This window comes from Pempheris klunzingeri, chromosome 5, assembly GCF_042242105.1.
Source record: "Pempheris klunzingeri isolate RE-2024b chromosome 5, fPemKlu1.hap1, whole genome shotgun sequence".
NCBI classification, from domain to species: domain Eukaryota; kingdom Metazoa; phylum Chordata; class Actinopteri; order Acropomatiformes; family Pempheridae; genus Pempheris; species Pempheris klunzingeri.
The window spans coordinates 3,174,803-3,196,073 of NC_092016.1; the positions used below are offsets into that span (position 1 = coordinate 3,174,803).

At 42.3% G+C, this 21,271-nt stretch overlaps 2 protein-coding genes across 2 annotated transcripts in view; one reads left to right on the forward strand and one right to left on the reverse strand.

Annotated features, from left to right (window-relative positions):
* sin3aa (SIN3 transcription regulator family member Aa) overlaps positions 1–21,271 on the forward strand; it is a 138,037-nt gene that overhangs the window by 26,500 nt on the left and 90,266 nt on the right. The window lies entirely within an intron of this gene.
* Positions 1,552–19,409, reverse strand: crabp1a (cellular retinoic acid binding protein 1a). Its single transcript, XM_070831081.1, has 4 exons — positions 19,223–19,409; positions 15,933–16,111; positions 6,371–6,484; positions 1,552–1,881 (listed from the first exon to the last, which is right to left on the reverse strand). Exons 1-4 carry the CDS (start codon positions 19,290–19,292, stop codon positions 1,831–1,833), a joined length of 414 nt encoding a protein of 137 aa, XP_070687182.1. The 5' UTR covers positions 19,293–19,409; the 3' UTR covers positions 1,552–1,830.

Here is a 21,271-nt window from a genome sequence, read left to right on the forward strand (position 1 = left end):
CCTAAGATTTTCCATTTCTAAACTTCTAGACACCTATCACGTGCTACCCCCCTCTCGCTTTCCATTCTTTACACTCGGATGTTAAAATAGAACCAAGAAGACGTCTTCACTGTGGTATCTGAGCTTCATAAGACTGTAGTAAAGTGAAAGACTGAGCTGTTACTCCCGTCTTTAATTGAAACCTTTGGGCCTCTCTGCAGTGTGTCATCCCACATTCCTACTCCAACACTGCATGTGTCATGTTTTAACACCACCTCAGCTGCTACAAACTCTGCTCCCATTGTTACCTCTCTGCCTTCAAATTCACTGGGCTTCATTTGTCGTTCTCATCTGACTCCTCGTTGGCAAAACAAGGGGCAGCATAGACCACTGGGCAATCGGGTTAGGAAGGCTAGCGAAGCAAAAGAGGTCAGATAGAAGAACTGACCGCAACGCTACCGTGTCTGTTCGTTCCAATAACGTCGCCTCCACATGACGGGCCCTTAAGGCGAGTCACATGAGGACAACTCTCCTCATTTCTACCTCACATCTACTTCTGTTTGAATTCTGAAACGCACAAAGTAGCAAATGTCTCCACTCGCTTGTCTGAATTTAAAACCCATCACGAAAGAATGAAAGCTCTTATATTGTGCGTCTCCATGAATACTCTGTGGCATTAGTCATGCCGGAGCGGCAGGGCCCTGCTCTCCAGCGCTTGGCTCTATTCGCTCCGGTCTGTCTCGTCTTATCTTGCCACCCCACACTGTCTTTAATCTTGTTGCCTCAGAGCTGCGTCAGGCACAAAGACGTGTCTCTCGGGAGTGTCTGGGAAGAAGCGGAGCAAGTGACGACGAATGGCAGCCAGGAGTGGGAGGCTGGAGCATGATGGGATGTGAGGTTTCCAACCCAAGGCTCTTTTAAAGGGGCGCGTTAGGGTTTTTAAGAAGTATGAGTGAGTTTAGCAGAAGACAGGAGTTCTTGAAGGGCCACTGAAAGCGTGCGTGCACCAGTTCTTTGTGTCCTAGGACTTGTTCCAGTCCAGCAGAGAATATAATAAAAAGAATGATTTTCTTGGCACTACAGTCAGTCTGTTGATCCTGGTCAGATGTGATCTGTCTTACTTGTGACCGGCACTAAAGTGTAGAGCTGCATCTAACCATCGTTTTTATTTTATTACCGACTAAAGGCAGGATGTGCTTCTTATTTCAGAGACAGTTTTCAAATTCTCACCACAGCCTGACAGCAATCAATGAATCAAATGGTTTGGCACAAAAACTAAAAAAGTCTGTGGGTGTCAAATAAGTCCGACCTGCCCGTGTGTGCATCGTGACAGCATAGAGCCCAAAAATATTCAGTTTATTATTATGGAAAACCAAGAAAACTCTCACATTTGGGAACCTAAGGAAGCTTTTTTACCCCAGTGTGTGTTTGGTGTTCAGCGCTCAGTGGAGTTTTTGACCACTAGTGGCGCCGTGGAGCCATGCTTTAATGAAAACTACCAAGAAAGAGGCTCCGATACTGTTTGTTCTATTTCGTTTATTGTTTCCTGTCGTTGAACATGAGTACTCCGTCAATGCAAATGCTGACTAAATCCTACGTAAACAACTGACACCAGGGTTGCAGATATGGACACTTGAGATATCCAGCTACTGTGCTGCAGACACAAGACTCACTACAAATAACCAGAATACAGAGACATTGCTATTGTTTGTGTAGACTATGCAGATCGAGGGATTACACCGGATGCTTTGCAAATATGTTAGCGTGTTAGCACGACAGAGTGTTGTTGTGTTTGACCCGGCTGGGGTCCAACGGGGTTTCTCCTCTTCTCCTCATGAAGGTTGCAGAGCTTCATTCCCGGATATAAATCCGTGTGCACACTACGTCATCTGCCCCAAAAGTCTGGAGGAAACAAAACATAATTTCCACATTTTAGTCACCTGATAGCGATCAGCCTTTACAGTCAGCTGGAGGAAAATGTTAAACGTTAAAGCCCCACATTTTTAAAGCTATTTGTTTTACTTCCACAAACACCTGTGGGAGTAATCCCTCCTGGACTTCAGCAATCTCTGAATGAGGTCAAAGCTCATAATCAGATCAACAGTGGTCCTGTGTGAACAAACACGGGCCTCTAATTCAGTGCAAGAAGAAAAAGAAGTTGACCTAAATGCTGTTTTTGTAGCAGGATATCAATCATCGCAACAAAAGTTTTCCCAGAGTTCCCAACGTAATCAGAGTATTTTAAATCTCCGCGTGGTGGTTTGGCATCTGAATAACCTTCAAATTCAACCTTTTCTAACACACTGCAGGTTCTGCGTTGGTGGATGGTTTCAGTCTGAGCTCCCACCTTCTGTCTCCCCTCCCTCTACACCTTTTCCGGGCTTCATCTGACAATTTCTGTAAACTTCCAAAGCCGATAATCCGACCAGATCGGTCCAGTGTGGAGGTGTGACAGGGCAGGATGTGAACTTTCCTCTCAAGCTCTTCTTTCATTTTACATCCTGACTTTGGTCACTTTTGTGTAAAACCACGTTCACAATGAATGGGTTTGACAAAAGACTGTCAGAAGACAACAAATACAAAAAAAGTCTGTGAATGTTTGGAGCGAGATCAGAGCGTTGGTGTGTTCGTATCAGGTACAAATGCTTCAGTCTTTAGACCTGGTCCGGACAACATGTAGTATGAACTAGGTTGTATCAAGCATGCTGAACCCTTACAGGCAAGGCAAGTGCTTTCCAGGGACATACAACACAATAAAAACAAGACACAGAAACATTAAAAACTGCATGTAAAAGATGATAAAAGCACAAGAAACTAAATAGTTAAAGCTTAAGAGAAGAGGCATGAAAAGACAATAAAAGCACGTGGATAAATAGTCAAAAGAAGTTCTGTAGCTCTATTATTGGAAAGTTACAGTAAACAGTGATGTTTCCAGGCCTCATTTAAACGCACCGACAGTTTTAGCAGAGCTCAGGTGTTCAGGAAGCTCGTTCCACGGGGGGGGAGCACAGAAACTAAGAGCTGCTTGGTTCTGATTCTGGAAACGCTGAGCAGACCTGCAGCAGGTGACCTGAGGGGTCTGGACGCCTCAGACCTTCTAAGTAAATCAGAAATGTATTTGGGTCCAGGACCATTTGAAATGAGGGAACGCCACCTGTTTTAAAGCTTGTTGTGTTGTGGCACTATTACCATACTGTTTGCAGCGTTGGGGAGGTAAAATCGGATGGAGCCTGAAGCTAAATCTGAAAATGCTAACCAATGATGTGTGTGTCACAACATCAATGTGGGTCATACTGCAAACTGTTGATGATGAAACCAAAAGAAACCGCTTAATATCTGATTCATGCACACTTTAATGCACAAGCTTGAGTTGAATGAGTCCAATCCTCTGATGTGCACTCATTTTTTTTTATTTCAGGCTGATGTAGCTGCAGAAAATCCACACGACTTTGCCCTTCAAGTGTTTTTAGACTAAACCAATTAAACGGATCATGCAAATCGTATGGAAATGTGCCCCACTTACAGTGTGAACTGCCACAGACAATCAGCCCACTGCCTCATGATCGCTAGTCCTCCTTTGAGCTTCAAGCTGAAGCTTTGCAATTGTTGGGTTGCCTCTGTGTCTGGGGGCTTTTTTTTTTTTTTGGAAGCAGATAGATATGATTCAAACTCAGACGGTGTTTGTTTTGGTTTTTCCAGTCGCTTGTCCCAAAAGAAAGAGGCTGTCTGGGTGAAAAGATGACTCGTGCGTCTTTTTCTCTAACGAATGCTTAACGTCTCCCAGGATTTTAACGATACAGTATTCATTTAATAATTGGGGCTACTTTTGCTCTCAAATATGCAAATGTCTGAGCAGGAGTTTTTAGCTATGCTGTTAAACTGTTGTTATTAGCATGAACATGCAGCTATGCAGGTGTATAACAGCCCCAACTGCAGTTAAATATTGCCAAAACATATTACGTGTGCAGTTTAGAGGATAATTCTGCAGCTGAAAAGAGAAGAGACTCAGCAACGAGTGCCTTTTTCTGCTGAAAATGTACATTCACGTTCTAATTTTCAGAGAGCACTCACAGCAAGGTGCAGACTATTTTGGGCTTCAGTACGAGTCTATTATAATTAAGTTGTCCAGCTCCTCTCCAGCTCTTTTTCATGCATCAAGCTCCCTCCACTTTACTTTTGGTATTGTCAATTCAACTAAAATATTGTGTTTATGTCCCTTATATTAAGGACGGTTGGTTCCACCAGCAGAATCCTCTTTGCCACTTTCTATCAATTCTTTGACGTAAGTGTATTTTTACTGGAATTTAAAACTGACTACAGTTTGACTACATTGTCTGTTAAAGACTTATTGTTATTTAACACATCTAACAAGTATGTCAGTGTTTCAGTTGTGCCAAAATAATGTAATCATTAAATTAAAGAATTAAAAAGAATTAAAGAATTATCATCTGATTTGATGGATATATTCAGGCACTGGTTAAGGTTTAGGGAAAGATTGTGGTCTTGGTTTAATACGTGACTTGAAATACTCCACACATTATTTAATATTTAAGTGGAATCTGTCAACATCCTTAACTTTAAGTGTTTTTGTTCCCCAAAGCTAACCGCAGATGGGACACAGGATGCAAACAAAAGTCCTGCAGCCTGGATGCCCTCCACCTTGCACAAATTATAAATTATATTTTCCACTAATGCTTGACTGGGGTAACAAATCAGTAATGTCTAGGAGACATTAAATTTATATATATACATATACACTGTTGCCCATAAAGTTGGAATAAAATGTTTTCTACCTCTTCTCATGAAATGATTGTGACAAAGTGATCTATTCTTGATAAATAAAGTGTATATCTTCTCAACTTTATTGATCAAACTCTTCCAAACAGATCACAGTGAAACTTAAGCCACAGTGAACCTTTGCAAACTGTGTATTCAGGCTTTAACTAAATTGGGGGTATTGAACAATTGTTCCAACTTTATGGGCAACAGTGTGGATGGATGGATGGAGGAGTTTACACAAATCAAAGTGGTCATGTCACTTTTTCTCCACAGTTGTTTCCCATCATCCTTCTGCTGCTGTGGCACTGAAACTAGGGCAGTCGTCTCAGGTGAACGATGACAAGATTTACCCATCAGCATTGTCATGGCAACAAATGGTACTTGTACTTGTCTGCACTAGGAACCATTTTCACTTCATACCCTTTACTTCCTTTTATCTGTGAGCCACATGATGGAAGAATGTGGCTCCGCGCAGCTTCGGTACTGACTAGAAAAGGTCACAATTGGGACTCTACCAGCTGCACTGTAAGGTCTATCTATCTGTCTGTCTGTCTGTCTGTCTGTGTGCTGTACGACGGGGTGACAGCAGGAGGGACTGAGGTGAGAAGAGCACCGAAGCACAGCTGCTGTCACAGCTCGGCCCGATCGATCTCCATTAGTGCACAAGTGTGCTTCAGCTCCTCCAAGGCGGCCGGAGCGAAGTGTCACCAGAGTGGCAGGCGCTGCGACACGTTCTGCTTTTATCGCCCCAAACATTGGGGAAGATTTAATATGCCCGGTCTTCTTCTCAGTCCGAACAATGAGGAGCTTCTGGTGGAGCACTGAGTCACCATTCCAGCATTTCAGATTTGATTAGAGCTGCTCCTCTGCTTCGGTGGCCGTTAATATAAACCTACGCAAACATCCTGTCATTACTTTTTTCCGCATCTAAACCTCCTAAATTGTTGTTTCAAGCTTTTGCCTTTGGTGCATTCATCTTACAAGTACTCGAGGAACAACAAAGCCAAGCGTGGGAGCGCTGAGAGGGGAAAGCTGTTGAGTCCTTGAGAACTGTTCGTCCAGTCCATTGGTCTTAGACTGCTCCCTTGCACATCGTTCGAGGGGCTTTAGACCCATTGACTTCTGCCCATATTAATCTGACTAAATACAAGGGGTATTACTGCAATGTCAGCGAAGCAGCTCCCCTTGTTCTCCTTTCACGTCTCTCTGCGGGGTGGATGAAAGCTGGGCTCCTTGGGAAACAGCCTCGCTCATTTCCTTTACGGATGAATCTCCAGGGCGACTCCCTGCCTCGTTTCATTAAGTGTTTCTCAAACAGAGTTCTCTAGCTGCTCGGAAATCCCATCTTAATGCATCTGATGTCTTCTGGATCTCCATGAGAACAAGGCACATAATAGACAAACCATACAGATTAGCCTCCCATCAGATCGAACTCTCTCTGTGCTTAGAATAACGTTCTCTCTTTGTTGAGCCGAGCAAAGAAATGTGAGTTCATCAATCTACTGAACTTCAGAGCTTTTCTCTGTGTAAAGAGGTTTTGTCTTTCTCTTTCCTATGCAGTAATCTATTAAGAAGCTTTCAGCGAGATGGTGGGTCATTGCTGTGCGCTCACCAGTACGAGCTCATCGCCGTTCAGCTCTCGGGACCAGTAGGTTTTGGGGCCGTCACCGTCCACCAGTGTCTGCTGACAGTGCATCTTGTTCTCCGACTCCCAGGTGGCGAGGCTCTGCAGTCGGAGGGACAACAAGGTGGGAAGGTCAGTGTGCTGGTAAAACACATTAGAGAGGTTTAATGGGTCACTTAATTCCAGCATCACTGAACGATGTGGACAGAAACGAGCTCTGTAACCACATCCAGCAGTGATGTCACAGTGTACTGACATACCACTGCATCAAGCTCACATGTTAAAGCAGCTTTAATCAATATTTTTATGATGATCAAGTATCAAAAGACCACGTGATGTGCCTGTGAAAGGTGTCGCTTGTAGTGATGAAGTGAAAGTGAGTTATCCCTGGAATCTGCAGCCCAAAAACAACAACAGTCGTTGTTTCTTCAAGGGGGTTAAAATGACCACAGGTTATGGAGGCGACCTCTAGTATAGTGATGATGATGGGAGCAGAGGAGGAAGTCAGGACAGATAGCACCAAGAGCGACACAGTGTTTAACTTACATGAGTTACATCTTTCACATAACATAACTTACTGCCCCTCCGTCCCATAGATGGCACTGATAACATGTGTTTTAGATCACCACTGGAAATCTACCTCGTTTTAGTAGAAGTTAACTTTACAGAACCTGATAAAGAGTTTTAGCTCATTGTTTTTTTTTTATCGCAGCTTGACTGTTATTAGCGGAAAAAGCTCTAAAAATCAGCAGCAGACAAAGTTAGCGACTTCCTGTTGAACAAAGTGGAACATTTAGCATAATCGATATTTCCCTCAGGAATATTTTACCAGACATCAGAAGCAAAGAGCTGAAACAGCTCAGCAAGTGGTGCATCCATCCAGTCAGATGAAACAGTGGTCCTGTCCACACACTTTTGTGTCTGAGGCTGTTTTTAAAGGTAGTTTGATGTGAGATGTTCAATGTAATGATGTGTGTGTGTGTAATGTTCATGTGTCCGCACACTTTTGGCCAAATATTGTGCAGCCTATTAAAATAACATCTGCCCTGCGCTCATTCATCCATGACCAGGCCTCAATGAACAAAACCTTTAGAGTAAAAGAAAGAAAGAAAGAGAAACATTAAATCCTTTTAGCACTTTGGTCAATCAGGGTCTCCGTCTGTTAATTCATTTCAATAATATTTCAAATGACTTCAACGGGATTAGTCGGTCTTTGACTTCAGTACTAATTTCTCCTGAAGTAATCGACTCAAATTGCCTATCAGAGAGCTAAGAATTCATGAGAGATCAGGACCAAGGTGACCCTGTGGCGCTAATTTGTGTTAATGGAGAGGATTTATCATTTTGGTCAGCTTAGGGTCCATTAACTGCGCTCAGATTTCATTACCTCAACTGTCTGCTGCCACAGAAGCTGCTCCGTTAGAGGAACAGTTTGACGTTTTGGGAAATACGCCTATTAACTTCTTTATTGAGGGTAAGAGGAGGAGATCGACACCACTCTCGTATTTGTCGGTTAAATACGAAGCGGACGCCAGCGGACTAGTTTAGCACAAAGATCAGGAGCCGGTCTGCCTCTGCCTACCAGCACCACCTACCAGATCACTGCTATCATGTTAAATCTTTTTTCTTTCATCTGCACAAAAACCAGAGTGGAATAGAAATAATCAATTTGTGAGCTTTTAAGGAGTTTCCTCCTTTTTTTTGGGACTTTATGCTCATATTTAATATCAGATATATCACATTTCTATCAGTGTTCTCAGCTAAAAGTACAAAAAAATACTCCCAAAAGGATTATTTGGTGATAGTAATGGTGCTATTTTAGAGTTTCCCAATCAACCTTTTAATCCTAAGATTAGTTTACTAGTCACACTTTTTCTCAAGTGTTGGCTTCATGTTGCTATCTGATGCTGATTATATGTTCCCACGCTGCTGAAGTTTGTTTTTCCTCTCAACAAGACCAGCTGCATTTTCCTTTTCACGAGAGCGTCTTAAGCTGGTGATCCCGCTCCAAAGCCTGGAACCGATCAAAGCTGCCGTTACTCATCCAGCGTTCACGTCCAACAAAATAAAAATCTGCTCAGGCCTGTTTAAGATGGTTGTGTTGTTCGCAGATAATTTGTGCATCTTTGTATTTTATAAGGCACCACTGCTCAGCACTGGACCAGGCAGCGGTCTCAGTTTCTCAGCGGCAAATGTTAATCACCATATCAAAGGTAAGCAAAGCCATCAGGGATCCCTGCAGGCCACCATACACTGACTTTGCCAAGCTGAACAACAGCAGGGCTTTTCTACAGCTCTCTCTCTCTCTGATTTTTTTTTTTTTTTATCTAATAAAGCCAGAGCCCAGAGAGTCGATTAGCCACGGCTCCATTTTAACTGTAGCATCAGTCTCAGCCTCTGACTTGGACGGATTGTCTCTCGTTCTCCAAAAAAAAACACACCAGAGGTTGTGCACACACAGTGGAGGAGACCAAGACAAATTCATCCTGCTTTCTGCAGGATTTTACTTATCAGAGCATCTGCTTGCCTTTGGCTGCAGTTCAGCCTCTCACAGACTTTAGTGTCCCCGTCGCTTATCAGACACAGTGAGTCAAAAAGTGGGAGAACATCACATTTCCTGCTCGGTTTGAAGTTTTTGTGTTGGATTTTTGCTGCCAGAGCCTGAAACAACATCCTGGCTCCCTCTTAGACTCGTCTCTGTCCACAGTTTGATCACATTATCTGTCTCACGTCAGTGTTTGCTCATCACTTTGAGCAAACACTGAGGCTTAATTGATCAAATCTGCTCATTTTACCAAGAAACAAATACCACATCTGAGTCATGAAGACACGCAGAAGCTTTAGCTGCACTTTCCCCAACAACTGCTAAACATCAACGGGAAAAAAAGAAAATCTGACAGTACAGAACTTTTTAATTTTTCCATGTAAGACGAGGCTTAAAGGGGCTTTTTGGGACAATATTAGCTTGATTGGCAGATGTCTCAGCCAATCAGAGCTGGTGGTGGCTCCATCCTTGTTCCAGGTTGTTTCTGATTGGACGATATATTGTCCTAGAAATAACATAATAACATAATAAATCATATTAAGACCATTTAATGCCACTGATGTAATGACATTGGGAAGGTCCGTCTCCAGCTTTTAGATGAGTTTTATTGCCTTTATTTCCACTATATGCGTACACACTGGTACGTTGATGTTAAAGGGCTCTTCGCTCTCTTTTTGGCTGGAAAAAAACAGCTTCAAGTAGCAGCTGAATTGTCCAACACAGAGAGCAGATAAGAGGACAGAAGCAGCATTACCAGCTTAGTTTCATTCAGTTCATTCGGCTTCGGCGCTGCAAAATATTGGATGAATCCTGCTGTTTATTTTCGCATCATGTTGGTTAAAACAAACACGCATGTAAACACACCAGGCAAATGATGGAGGTTATGTCCATGTGTTGTATAATAACATCAGTATTGTGACTGCAGCTCTACCCAGACTCCTCTTCTTGATCCTCTGCCTCCTTTGAAATTGGAGCTTAAAGCTTTTCAGTATCGTCATGTGGCAGCAGATTTTGTGAAATTTCATTCACGATGACGAGTTTGAAATGTTCACCTCTTACACAGTTTAAAGGTATTTTATCCTTTTAAGACATTCATATCATAACCAGTTGTCTGTTGATTGCAAAGGAGCCGAGCAAATCAACCAGGATTGTGATGGCAATGACTCCTCCAAGGATTATTACTTTAAATATGTCCCACCAGAAAACAATGGGCTTTTCTACAGACCCCCCTTTAACATTTAAAGGTAATTACAAATGAAATTGAGGAGCTGACAGAATGATAAAGGCTTTTTCAGCCGTGAGAGTAATGAGACACAGATTCAACAAATGACCCTGCAAATCCAAAACCCAATATTTTGCCTTCAGTGTTCATAAGATTAAGCCCAAAGGAATCAGTCTTCCCACTCTCTTCTCTTTTTTCCACAGATTCTTGATTTGTCATTCGCTGCAGGCCTATTTCTGTCTCCTCATGCTAAAAAGCTCTACCTTCCCACTTTTATCCATTCACCCCAAAGCTGTGCTTCACAGATATGAACTACCTTCATCATGACGCTGTAGGATTACTTGTAAGAGGTATATAGCCCATTTTCTGGGGATACATGCTACGCTGTTCTTGTAGTTTCAGTCAGATTATGATGAAACTCAGTCAGACTGATCTTCATTCACACGTCCACTCCCTTCGCCTCTCTGTGTAGTCCTATGGCAGGTGACGGATACTAAGAGTCTGTCTCTATAGCAACCGGCTGGGTTAAAAGCCTCTGTGTTTTTGCCCAGAAGTGACCGACTTTGCTGCACGCTGGGACGTGAAGCTTATGTGTTCAGATGAAAATGTTGCTGCACCAGAAATGTCTCAAAACTCAACTTATTGTTCAGCAAAACTCAATATCAGCAGCAGAAACTCCTCTCAGAGCCTCTTCCACCTAAACTCCTCCATCCATCCATCAGAGCAGGTAGATAATCGCCTCATTATGACTTCCCTCTCTGCAGCAGAGCCCATCTGGTGTCTGTTTCTCTCACTGACAGGAGGCGCCTTATCACTCTCTCCTCCTGGAGGTGAGAAGAGGCCGTCTGATCCCACCGCGCTCACACAGATTAACCGGAGCTTTTTAACCTTGTGGCGGTGTTAATCAGCCCTCTGCTCCTCGCCAGGCACAGATCAGCGTGTAATCCCTTTAACCAGAGGGGTGGCCAGCCTCAGCCAAAACCCACTTAGGGCTCTCCTGCCAACCACCACCTGAGAGTCCGCCAACATCCCGCACTGCCCCCCTCGCCCCGCTGGCACATGTGCCAGTGTCAGTGGGCGCCGCCTCCCGCAGGTTAAGCTAACTCTTGCGTATGATTGCCACACAAGAGCACAATGTGCTTATTACTGAGAGTCTCCTCGATAAAAAAGATAATACAGTACATGATGCAGTCAAAATTAGTGACTAAACTACTGTGTCGTCTTTGTGCTCCATTGGATTTGAAACGGCTCTCAGCTTTAATAAGAGTGTGTTTACGTCCACATCAGATGAACAGTGTAGTTATATTTCCACAAAGTCTGCTAATTGGAGCGAGAATTTTCATCAGACTCTACGGAGCATTTGAGTCCTTTCAGCTCCTACACTGTCCTGCAGCTGTACTGTGTTAGTTTAAACATACAGTAGTAGAAACAAGTTCTCAACACATTAACACACCTCCACCTCGTGCACTGATATGGCAAACCATGTTAGCACGTGTTTCTGACCACCTGGTGGACGAAACTCCAGTATTAATTCTCTTTTAGCTCCGTTTTTGGTCTCTACCAACTCACTGTGTTCACCAGCTAGTTGCTCTCTGTGTCTTTACAGTCTTTTCTAAACCCACTGTGTGTTACCTGCTCAGCGCCAAACAGCAGACAGAGACAAAAACAAGTTGCAGGCACTTGCTGCAGCTCAAACCCAAACAAATGTGACAAATGCGCGATGACAACTCGACTGGTCGAGCTCGTGGCGGAGAGGCATCATGTGGCCAAAAGCCACACTGAGAGCCGTCCAGCCCTGCCCAGTACCCAGCATGCCCCAGGGCACAGACAGAAGGAGCCGCACTGTCTCCTGGGATCTGATCATGTCTGCTCGCCCTGACTGCAGCATGTCGTCTTTACCATTAAATAAAAGGTTACAAACAAGAAGCAACACTCCAGATTTTAGCTGCTGAATGCTGGTTGGTATTGTGTGAATAAATGTGGTCTAGATGCATTTTTTTTTAGTGTACATACTGAGAAGGGAATTGCAGTTTCTAGGAAATACAAATCTCAGATGTCTCAGGCTTCTGGCTGCCTGCACGCTAGTCCACATTCTTCCATTTCCCTGTGTGATGTTTCCTCTCCACAAGAATGAATATTACCGCTTTCCATTAAACAAGAATTGTTCAAGAAGGTGATTTTTTTGAGAATAGACACTGAAACCATCCGGCCCTTGTGGAAGAGAAGCCTTGGGAAAAATATAAGGTTTATGTGAATGTTTATTTGTGTGGTCAGTTGAAATCATCTCTAACCACCTTTGTCAGCAGCCTACTATCAGATATCATGAGCTGTAAAGTCACACAAGTTCACACGAGTTAATGTCTGCAGAATAAAAACAGTATGTTTGCAGATCAACCAGCTGCAACATAAAGCTTTTCTAGAAACGCTTCAGTGCTCCAGTTTTAAAGGGACGTTGTTGTTGTTCTATGAGCAAATCATTTATTGCAGAATTCAGCATCCACCATGTGGAATTTATGGGTCCCATTAGGAGAGTATGTTCATGTCTGTGTTCATTTGTCCTCCAATGAATGTTTTTTGAATTGAAAGCTACAGTTGCTGCTCGGAACATTTAAGGACATGCTCATGGATTGCTTTTGCTCGAAATTACTGACTAACCTCATCCATAAAACCCCAAATTCATGCGGTGGTTAGAGGAACTCGACAAATTATACTGTGACTGTCAACAACTCCCCGTCCTGCATCTGTTACGCAACCTTCCTCTGCTACACTGCAGCAGCCACTGCAGACTGCTCTCCATGAAAAGTTTGTATATAAGAGCACACTGCAGCATGGATACCTATGGATGGGGGGGGGCATGCTAATTTGAGAGACTGTCCTGGTTCAGAGCTGACAGAGCACCGAATCCCCTCCAAACTCCAGGATTTTTCCCAAAATTGCACCTGTGTAACATGTTCCTTTAACGTGACAACAAGAAGTCACATCAGACGAGTTTCCCGCTTCACTTCTTTATGTTACAGCCTCCTCAGACAGCACAGCTCACCCTGAAATGGGAGATTGTGCATTATGGAGATTTTGTTCAGGATAAACTCTTAAAAATTCTGGACCATAAAATACCCAAATCCATCCCCGGCTGTGAGATGATCATTAGTCACTGATAAAACAAAAACTACAGTTTCTCAGGAGCTCCGATTTCAAACACATCTTGATGAGAGAACTGTTATTCAGCACTGTAATGCACCACTTAACAAACTGCTTCTTTAATGCAGCTGCTTGTTTTGTTTTGTTGTCTCCTCATCTGCCCGTTTCTGTATGAGGATAACACCAGATAACATCATGCTGTTTACCCGCTGCGTCCTCGCTGACACCGAACAAGACGTTTTTTTCTGTCCAGGTCAGATGCTGGTTGCTAAGGAGAAGCTGATAAACAACCTCTGGATCATTATTGAAGGATATCTCATGACCAGGGGCAGCGTGTTTGTGCCGTGACATCTCGTCTCTAAATTCTTAAAATTTGCAGCACTGACTCCGATCATTGTGTAGGTGCAAAAATAAATAAATAAATAGTTGAGTGAATTGAGTTCCATGAAACAAAATCAAGAGCGAATACATCACATGGAAAATGTTAGAGTCTTTTTTGGGGGGAAGAGGGTTTTGAAATGTTTTTATACCAAGATGAAACATACAGTGCCTCCTCTGATAAGTAAAAAATAATCATTGATGTGTGTGATTTCTTCTCCAAAGACTCTTCAAATATGATTCAAACTTCTGCATGGTGCATCAATAGGTGGCCAAAATATTAACACATTTATTATATGAAGACAGAAATATAAGAGAAAAGACTTGGATTACCTAAAAAATCTACATCAGTTGAAGTGAATGCTATGTTTAGCATCTAGCATCAGACAGCCATTTCTAAAGCCGTTATCTCTCTCTTCACTTGCTTTACAGCCACCAGACTTCATTGGCAAAAACAGTCATTTTACCAGGCAGAGCATCGGAGGTCTTTGTGCTGCAGCTACATTGCTCAGTGAACTAACACGTAAGTTCACATCCAAACCAACCTTTTAAAACACCGACGTCACACAGTAACACAAAGAAACTAGCTGATTGGTTACAGCGGTAGAATAGCAACTCCCGTGTTCTGCTTGGTAGAATTACTGTTTTTGTCAATGGAGTCTGGTGGCTTTGAAGAGAGCAGCCTCACAAGTATCTCATATAACCCCCCAGCCCAACCCCACTTTAAATAATCCAAACTATCCCTTTAAGCTTTGATACAAATTAAAAACACAGATGGAGGTCAGCTTTGGGAATGTGATCGTAACATATTTAAACATTATCAGGCTCGACAATCGTCTCTCGGTGTTTGATCGTATCAGAGGTGTCTAAGAAACCAGTTTCCTGCTAATACATGTCCTACTATAGTCCTACTTTATACTGTTACGGTTGTATTCATGGTTTGCTGATTACTTAACAGTTGTTCCACAGTTTTTAGCAGAGTTTCCAACAACCTCCAAGAATTTAGAAGGCTTTGATGTTCCTGAAAAATAAAAAATTAAAAGCGTACATGTCTCTGCCTACTTTCCAAACCTGTGTAGGAGCTCTGACTGTGCACCAGGATGCGAGAATTCGCCCTCAGGGACCGAAGAGGTTCAGAGAGAAACTCTCATCCCCTCCCAACTCAAGCTGTCCTTAATCCAGCTGCACAGACGTGAGGCTGATACCAATGGATGAAACTTCAAGGAGGTATTAATTTTTCATTCAACCCTCAACAACTATAGCGTGCAGGTAGCTTTGAAGAGCTGAAAATCCAAATTCTGTGAAAAGGTCTAGAGGATACATGTAATTAGATGTTAAGATTACAATGATGTGGATTTGATTTATCAACCAAATGTTGGAAAGAAAAAACTATTCAATACATGTACAAAGAGGTTCAACTGTGTTTATATTTCATGAAGTCTCACCATGAAAAAATCAGTAAAAGAATAACAGGTGCAACAGCAGTGCTGCATGACTCATTCAGACCTTCTCTGTACCCGTCCACACACACTTTGGCTTGTGTTTGTCACTTGTGCAGTCTATCCACCTCTAACTGTAACTACATCCCTTGCTCACATCTTAACCCCAGTTGTAATCTCGACCTAAAGTCTTGACCCCAATATCAAACAGCTGAAAAGTTAAAACACACTTTTGTTTTTGTCACTTATGAGGACATTGCAATGATTTACATTAATTTCATGGAGAATTACCGTAAACCTTCACTCTAACCTAATAAAAGTCCTAACGTGCCCATAATTCAGTTTATCTTTTTACCTTCTGGGGACTCAAATTAGTCCCCACATTGACACTGATATAAAAGTGTGACTCAAATAACCAGAAATCCAGAAAATAACCAAGAATAATCAATAATCGAAACATTTTTTTTCATTATTGTTTTAAAGTAATGATGTGTTGATGTTATTTACAGTAAATGTTCTCACTGTGCAGCAATAATAGAGTAGAGATAAAAACATTGTGCAGCTGTGATGGTTTTACACAACTTCAACTGTCTATAAATTGTCTGTTCAATATTGTACAGATTCTTATGTGCTCCAGAAAAAAATGGAAACCAATGACTGCTGCAACTAAATAGACACAAGAATACAACTGACTTCTGCATTCAGAAGTTGTCAGTAAACATGATTTGTTGTAAAAGAGCTTGCAAACACAGATGTGTAATCTTTAAAGCTGCTAGTATTCATGGATTCACGTGGATATTTGAAACATCTGATTTTGTAATACTCTACCTTGCACTTCCGCCCATCCACCGTCTCCTCATCAAATTCTTCACCGATGTGGAAGTTGATCTCGGTGGTGCGAACGCTGGTGGACGTTTTGATGTAGAACTGTTCGCCATCCTGACGGATCTCCACGCGGGGGTTGGAGGCTGCCGCCACCGCCACCTTCCTCAGCATGGTGTTGACTCCTGACCAGGAAGGAGAGCCAACAAGAGGAAACACAGAGGTCAGTTTTCACTGTTTTAACAAGATTGATTTGGTCCTGAAAGGGGAATTTAGCAGGATGTTTCACTACCTCGTTCAACAAAGTGACTGTAAAATATCCTGTGGGTCGTTTTAGGGTTGGTGATCATTATTGGTGACTCAGTAATTACAACATGCTGACTCTTCTGGCACTGTTTTTTAAACCTAGTTTGTTGTTAAATGATCCAAACCCACATTATTGGTATCATACTTAATTACAGTAATATTTATGAGTTAGTTAACACTAGAGGCCACCATTAAAAGAGCTTCTTACTGGTTACAGACGGGCGTAAATAAGTGCTAAACACTTCACAAAATCAGCTTTAATCCCAAGTGACAGATGTAGAAGAGAGACAGAAAATAGATCCATCTCTATCAGGTACCGTCATGGTGATACGGTTCTTTTGTTTGTGTAACTACAACATCAAATGTACATTTGTGTCTGACAGAGATACAAATCAGCGCAAAAAGGAGGAAGAGGGAGATGAGATTTGTTCTGTGGGTGCAAAGATGTGAGCGAAGCATCTTCCAGTGTGTTCTGTTGTCTCTCTACCCAGCGACCCCACCCAGATTTAGACCTCTCCAGACTCTGGACCTTAAACATCGAGGTGCATGTCTCCCTGCATGTCTGTGGATGGTAGGTGCATATCGAGCTCCGCAAGCTTAAATCTTGGGCAGGAATGACAGAAAAGTAGATGTCTGAGAGTAGAAAAACACAACGAATGTCCCACGGCTCTGATAGAAACCTCAACAATTTCTCAAAACTGAGAGAAATCTGTGGAATTTTGGCTGTGAAGTCGGATTGAGGAATTATTTGACCACTTCCAGGAGAAAAACATGTATAATTGAGGATGTGATGGCAGGTCAAGGCTGGCGCTCCTTTTTTTGCCTGGTGGCAGTCTTGATCCTACGTGTGGCACCGCAACACGGCATGTGGCGACACTTTGGCATGCCTGGTTTGACCCTGCAAGACCATCTGGCTTTACGTCCTGCCAAAGTCCTGGATCTTTTATTTTATCGGCCTTTCCTGCCACAGTAAACAACTGATCATATCGTGAGGAAGCGTCTTTGCAAAGATGATGAAGTATTTAATTTAACTGAATTTCATTCGTTTTTTCAATAAATGAGGCCGTAATTTGTTTTTGAGAGATCCTCCTCGCCCCCGAAAACCACTGTGGTCAACACCCAGGCATAAAAACATAGAAACCAGCTTACATTCAACCCCACCCATGATCTGAGGGATCACGCCATGTGTTTTTATACCATTAAATATGTATGAGCATCAGTGAGCCAAGCAGTCTGTCACTCTGCTTTTCTACTCAAACTCAGACTTCAGCAGCTCGTATTGTTTTTCCTCATGAACTCTTTAAAGTCTTTAAAACATCCACAGTAAATAATTCTCCAGGAAGCGTGCGTTACTTCTTCATTCTTTGATCAGATGCAGACAACACACGCCTGCTCTCAAACAGCCAACAGTGAGTCCGATCAGTGCGTACAGCTCTGCTCTTTCTGCTATCTGCACCCTGGATACAACAATCCCCCTCCCACTGTGGGGAAACCTCAGAGTCAACAGATAATTACGAAGATGTTGATGGAAAGTGGCGGCCGTTTCCCTCGACCGAGCCCTTATGTAAGAGCAAGCGAGTGATCTGCTCCGGCAGATGGGGTTAATTTGGACGAGGTGCTAAACTCTGGGAGTGAATGATTTCTCCCCAGACAAGGAGAGATAGTTTCCTTATGGACCATGCAACAAAAAAAATCATTGGAAGGTGTATAGAAAAGGTGTAAATGTGTTTTAGGGTGATTTTAGGGTCTTGAAACAAACTGTAGATTAAAGAATGAGGCAGAAATCAGCCAATAGTTTTCATATTGTTAACAAATCAATCTGTCTTCTTGTCTGTGCTGCTCAGCCACAAGTCCATTCATTCCTACTTGATGGACTTAAATCTTTAATAATGTCACAAATATATGCTTTCATTTTTTCCAAAATTATTTTCCAAAAAAAGAGCTGGGGACTATTTTCAGTTGCGGACTAATACGACACATTCAGTGTTCACAGCAGCAGGACGGTGCATCTGGGATTGATTCAAAATAAACTACAGTGCCCAGGTTCATCATGAAGAGGAAGCCCAGTGCAACAATGAGGCTCATTAATGTGTTTTTAATAGAAAGACTAGCATCCATAGCACAGAAGGAATAAACTAGGCTGCAGTGCATCAGGCTCTAAGATAAATTCATGGTTGGTTTTGTTCATGTTGTAACAAATATGCATTCAGATACTCCAGAAATGTTCTTTTTTCTGTGCCGTTAAGTGCTGCAGCAACTCACAAACAGCTAAACTGTCAATTGTTTCAGCTTGGCAAGACACAGAAATGTTCACTTTCTTCTAAAGCAGCCGCCATTCGTGTCTAAAAAGTTTTTAATTGTGGTTCAGCTGTTGAAGCAGCTCCCTGTGCTCACGGTGGGACCTCTCCCAAAAGATTCCCACATTATTCAAAAGACTCACAGCTGTTTGCGGTGCCCTGTCTGTTGCAGGAGACCCGGCATGACGGAAAAAGCTTCAACACAATTGAATGACCCAGTTAAACTGGTCCAAATCTAAACCATCACGATCATCAGTTAAGACTAAGAAGGGTGAAAAAAGATAGGACACAAGAGAGCAGCACTGGGCTCCAGAGACCTCCCCTGGCATTGCTAATACATGCCCTACTTAAATGCTTAACATGAATAATGTTGTGCCCTCCTCCTCCTCCTCTCTTCATGTAACAATACCACGTCTGTTTATGCTGGAATTCAGCATCCAGTGTTTCATATCTCCTGTAAAGCCGCGGGATTTCCCTTCAGCAGCATCTCCCCGTAGATCTCTGCCTTCTTTTCCCAGGGAGCTCCTTCGAACAATACCGTGTTGTTGGAAGTCGGGCATGCCATTCTCGAAGAACAAGAAAGGCCTTTTTTTGCTATATGGACATGATGGATAGTCAACCTCATGCAGGGATGTAGCGCTGGCTATGGAGGGGAGAGGGGCGGACAGAGAAAAGAGACAGGAGAGGGCTTACCCAGGGCTTTGAGGAGGTCATCAAAATTCTCACTCCTCTTTATCTTCCAGGTGCCGGCAAAGTTAGGCATGTCTGCTGAGGCTGAGTGCAAGGGGCTGCCGAGAGAACCTGTTCCACGTTCTGATGCCTCTCTCCCTCTCTTCCCTCTTCCCTGTGTCTCTCTTTGACTCTTTCTCGCCCTCCTCCTCCTTCCCTGCGCTCCTGTCTCCTCTGCTCTGAGCTCAGCCTCACACTGTTACACCCAACTATTTCTCTGGGTTTCTTTTATTTATTTATATATATATATATATTTTCTTTCTCCTTCACACTCTCTCTTGCTTCGTCTGTGGGTCTCAGTGTGCTGGCTGCAATCTTTATAGCTACTGTCTTCAATGGGAGTCAGAGGAGGTCCCTCCCACTGAAAGCTCTGTCCCATTAATACAGTGGAGCGAGACTGATGTCTGCTTCCTCTGGGGATCAAAACCACTAAATCCATTCTTTTGGAGCGTATTTATAGTGCGTCAGTTTGCCCACCACTTGATTATGAATAGTCACTTTTTAAAATGTGAAGGTTTTTTCGCTTTCATATTTGTCGACATCTTTTAGTGAGATGGTTCAAAAACCCTTTTTTTAGAAAAACAAATAGAAGAAGAAGAGGAAGAAGTGTCTCAAAATCAAACTGTTGTGTTGCTTTGTTCAAAATTAGTAGTTCAGGGATTAAAGTTTATGAAACTCTGATAACTTTTCATCCTCATTCAAGCGAATCAAACTGATTCAGAGCTGTTCTGTTGACTCTCTGTGGTCTGTTTTTACTCTGTTTTATTGACTAAATGGGCAAAAGATGTTAAAAACTGAGTAAATTAGCTCAAAACTAAACCTGAACCACAAAAATAGAGCCAAGAGGTGCTTTATTGCACCATAAGGAATAATCCAGACGTCTTCATGTTGATTCCTCTCGGACATTAACAATCAATTTATGACACAAACATTATGTTTGAGAAGAATCACAACACTGCAACAGCACTCTCACAGTTTTCCTCTTATTTCTGGCTTTACTCTGCTTTGTTCTGCATTGTTGACTAAATAAGATATTTCAGCAAAACTTTGAACAAATTAGCCTCAAACCAATCGAGCACCACTAACACAGATCAAAGAGATGGATTTCTTTTAGTTTTGGTCTCCCCCCACCCCCCCGCAGGCTTTAACGAGGATTTATGTATCTATTATGTATGTGTTGTACTGTACTGCCCATTATTCTGCATTATTATGTAAAGTGGAAAAACAAGTCTTTCACTCTACTGAGCTTTCTGAATCGTTTTGCATAATAATTATCACTGCAGTGCTGCAAGAGAAGCACAGCTGAGGTGAATTTGAGTGTCGCCATCAAACCACCCAAATATAAATGTGTGTACTTACTGTGACACGGTGAAGCCGAGCTTAGTCGTAATCCAACAAACTGTCTCTCTTGAAAAGTTTAAAATGTTATTGAACCCATTTCTGTTAATTAAGTCAACGTTTTACTTTACAGAGAAAAATATTTTATCTATATATTTTTTATCTTTATCATATTTTATCTTGTTGTAGGACTAATAATAATAAGTTAAGTTGTGACTTTATTGGTCAGTATTATTATGTTGCATAACCAGTAGCAGAGGTGGGACCAAGTCATTGTTTTGCAAGTCACAAGTAAGTCTCAAGTCTTTGCCCTCGAGTCCCGAGTCAAGTCCCAAGTCCTACCATTTGAGTTTCAAGTCCTTTCGAGTCCTTTTAACAACAGAGAAATAATATTTACACAGATCATGTATGCTACAACATCTGTATTTATTCAAACCTTTTTTAGCACCAACGTTGTTCAAACACATTTGAAAGAAACAAATGCAAATGTAATTTGCACAAAAAGTGCTGACATTTTTCTTTGTGCAGCTTCAAATGTCGAACAAAGTTGGAAGTTGTTGCGTCTCCGTCCGTAATCTTCGACCCGCACGTTTTACATACTGCGATTCGTTTTTTGTTGACCACCTCGTAGTTTTTATACCCAAACAAACTATCTTTGCTGCTTTATCCGCTTCA

Coding starts and splice junctions, on each gene's coding strand:
- crabp1a (XM_070831081.1), bottom strand. CDS start 19,292: ATGCCTAACTTTGCCGGCACCTGGAAGATAAAGAGGAGTGAGAATTTT. Junction 16,112..19,222: donor TGACCTCCTCAAAGCCCTGG/GTAAGCCCTCTC, acceptor CTTCCTGGTCAG/GAGTCAACACCATGCTGAGG. Junction 1,882..6,370: donor ACGGCGATGAGCTCGTACTG/GTGAGCGCACAG, acceptor TGTTTCCTCCAG/ACTTTTGGGGCAGATGACGT.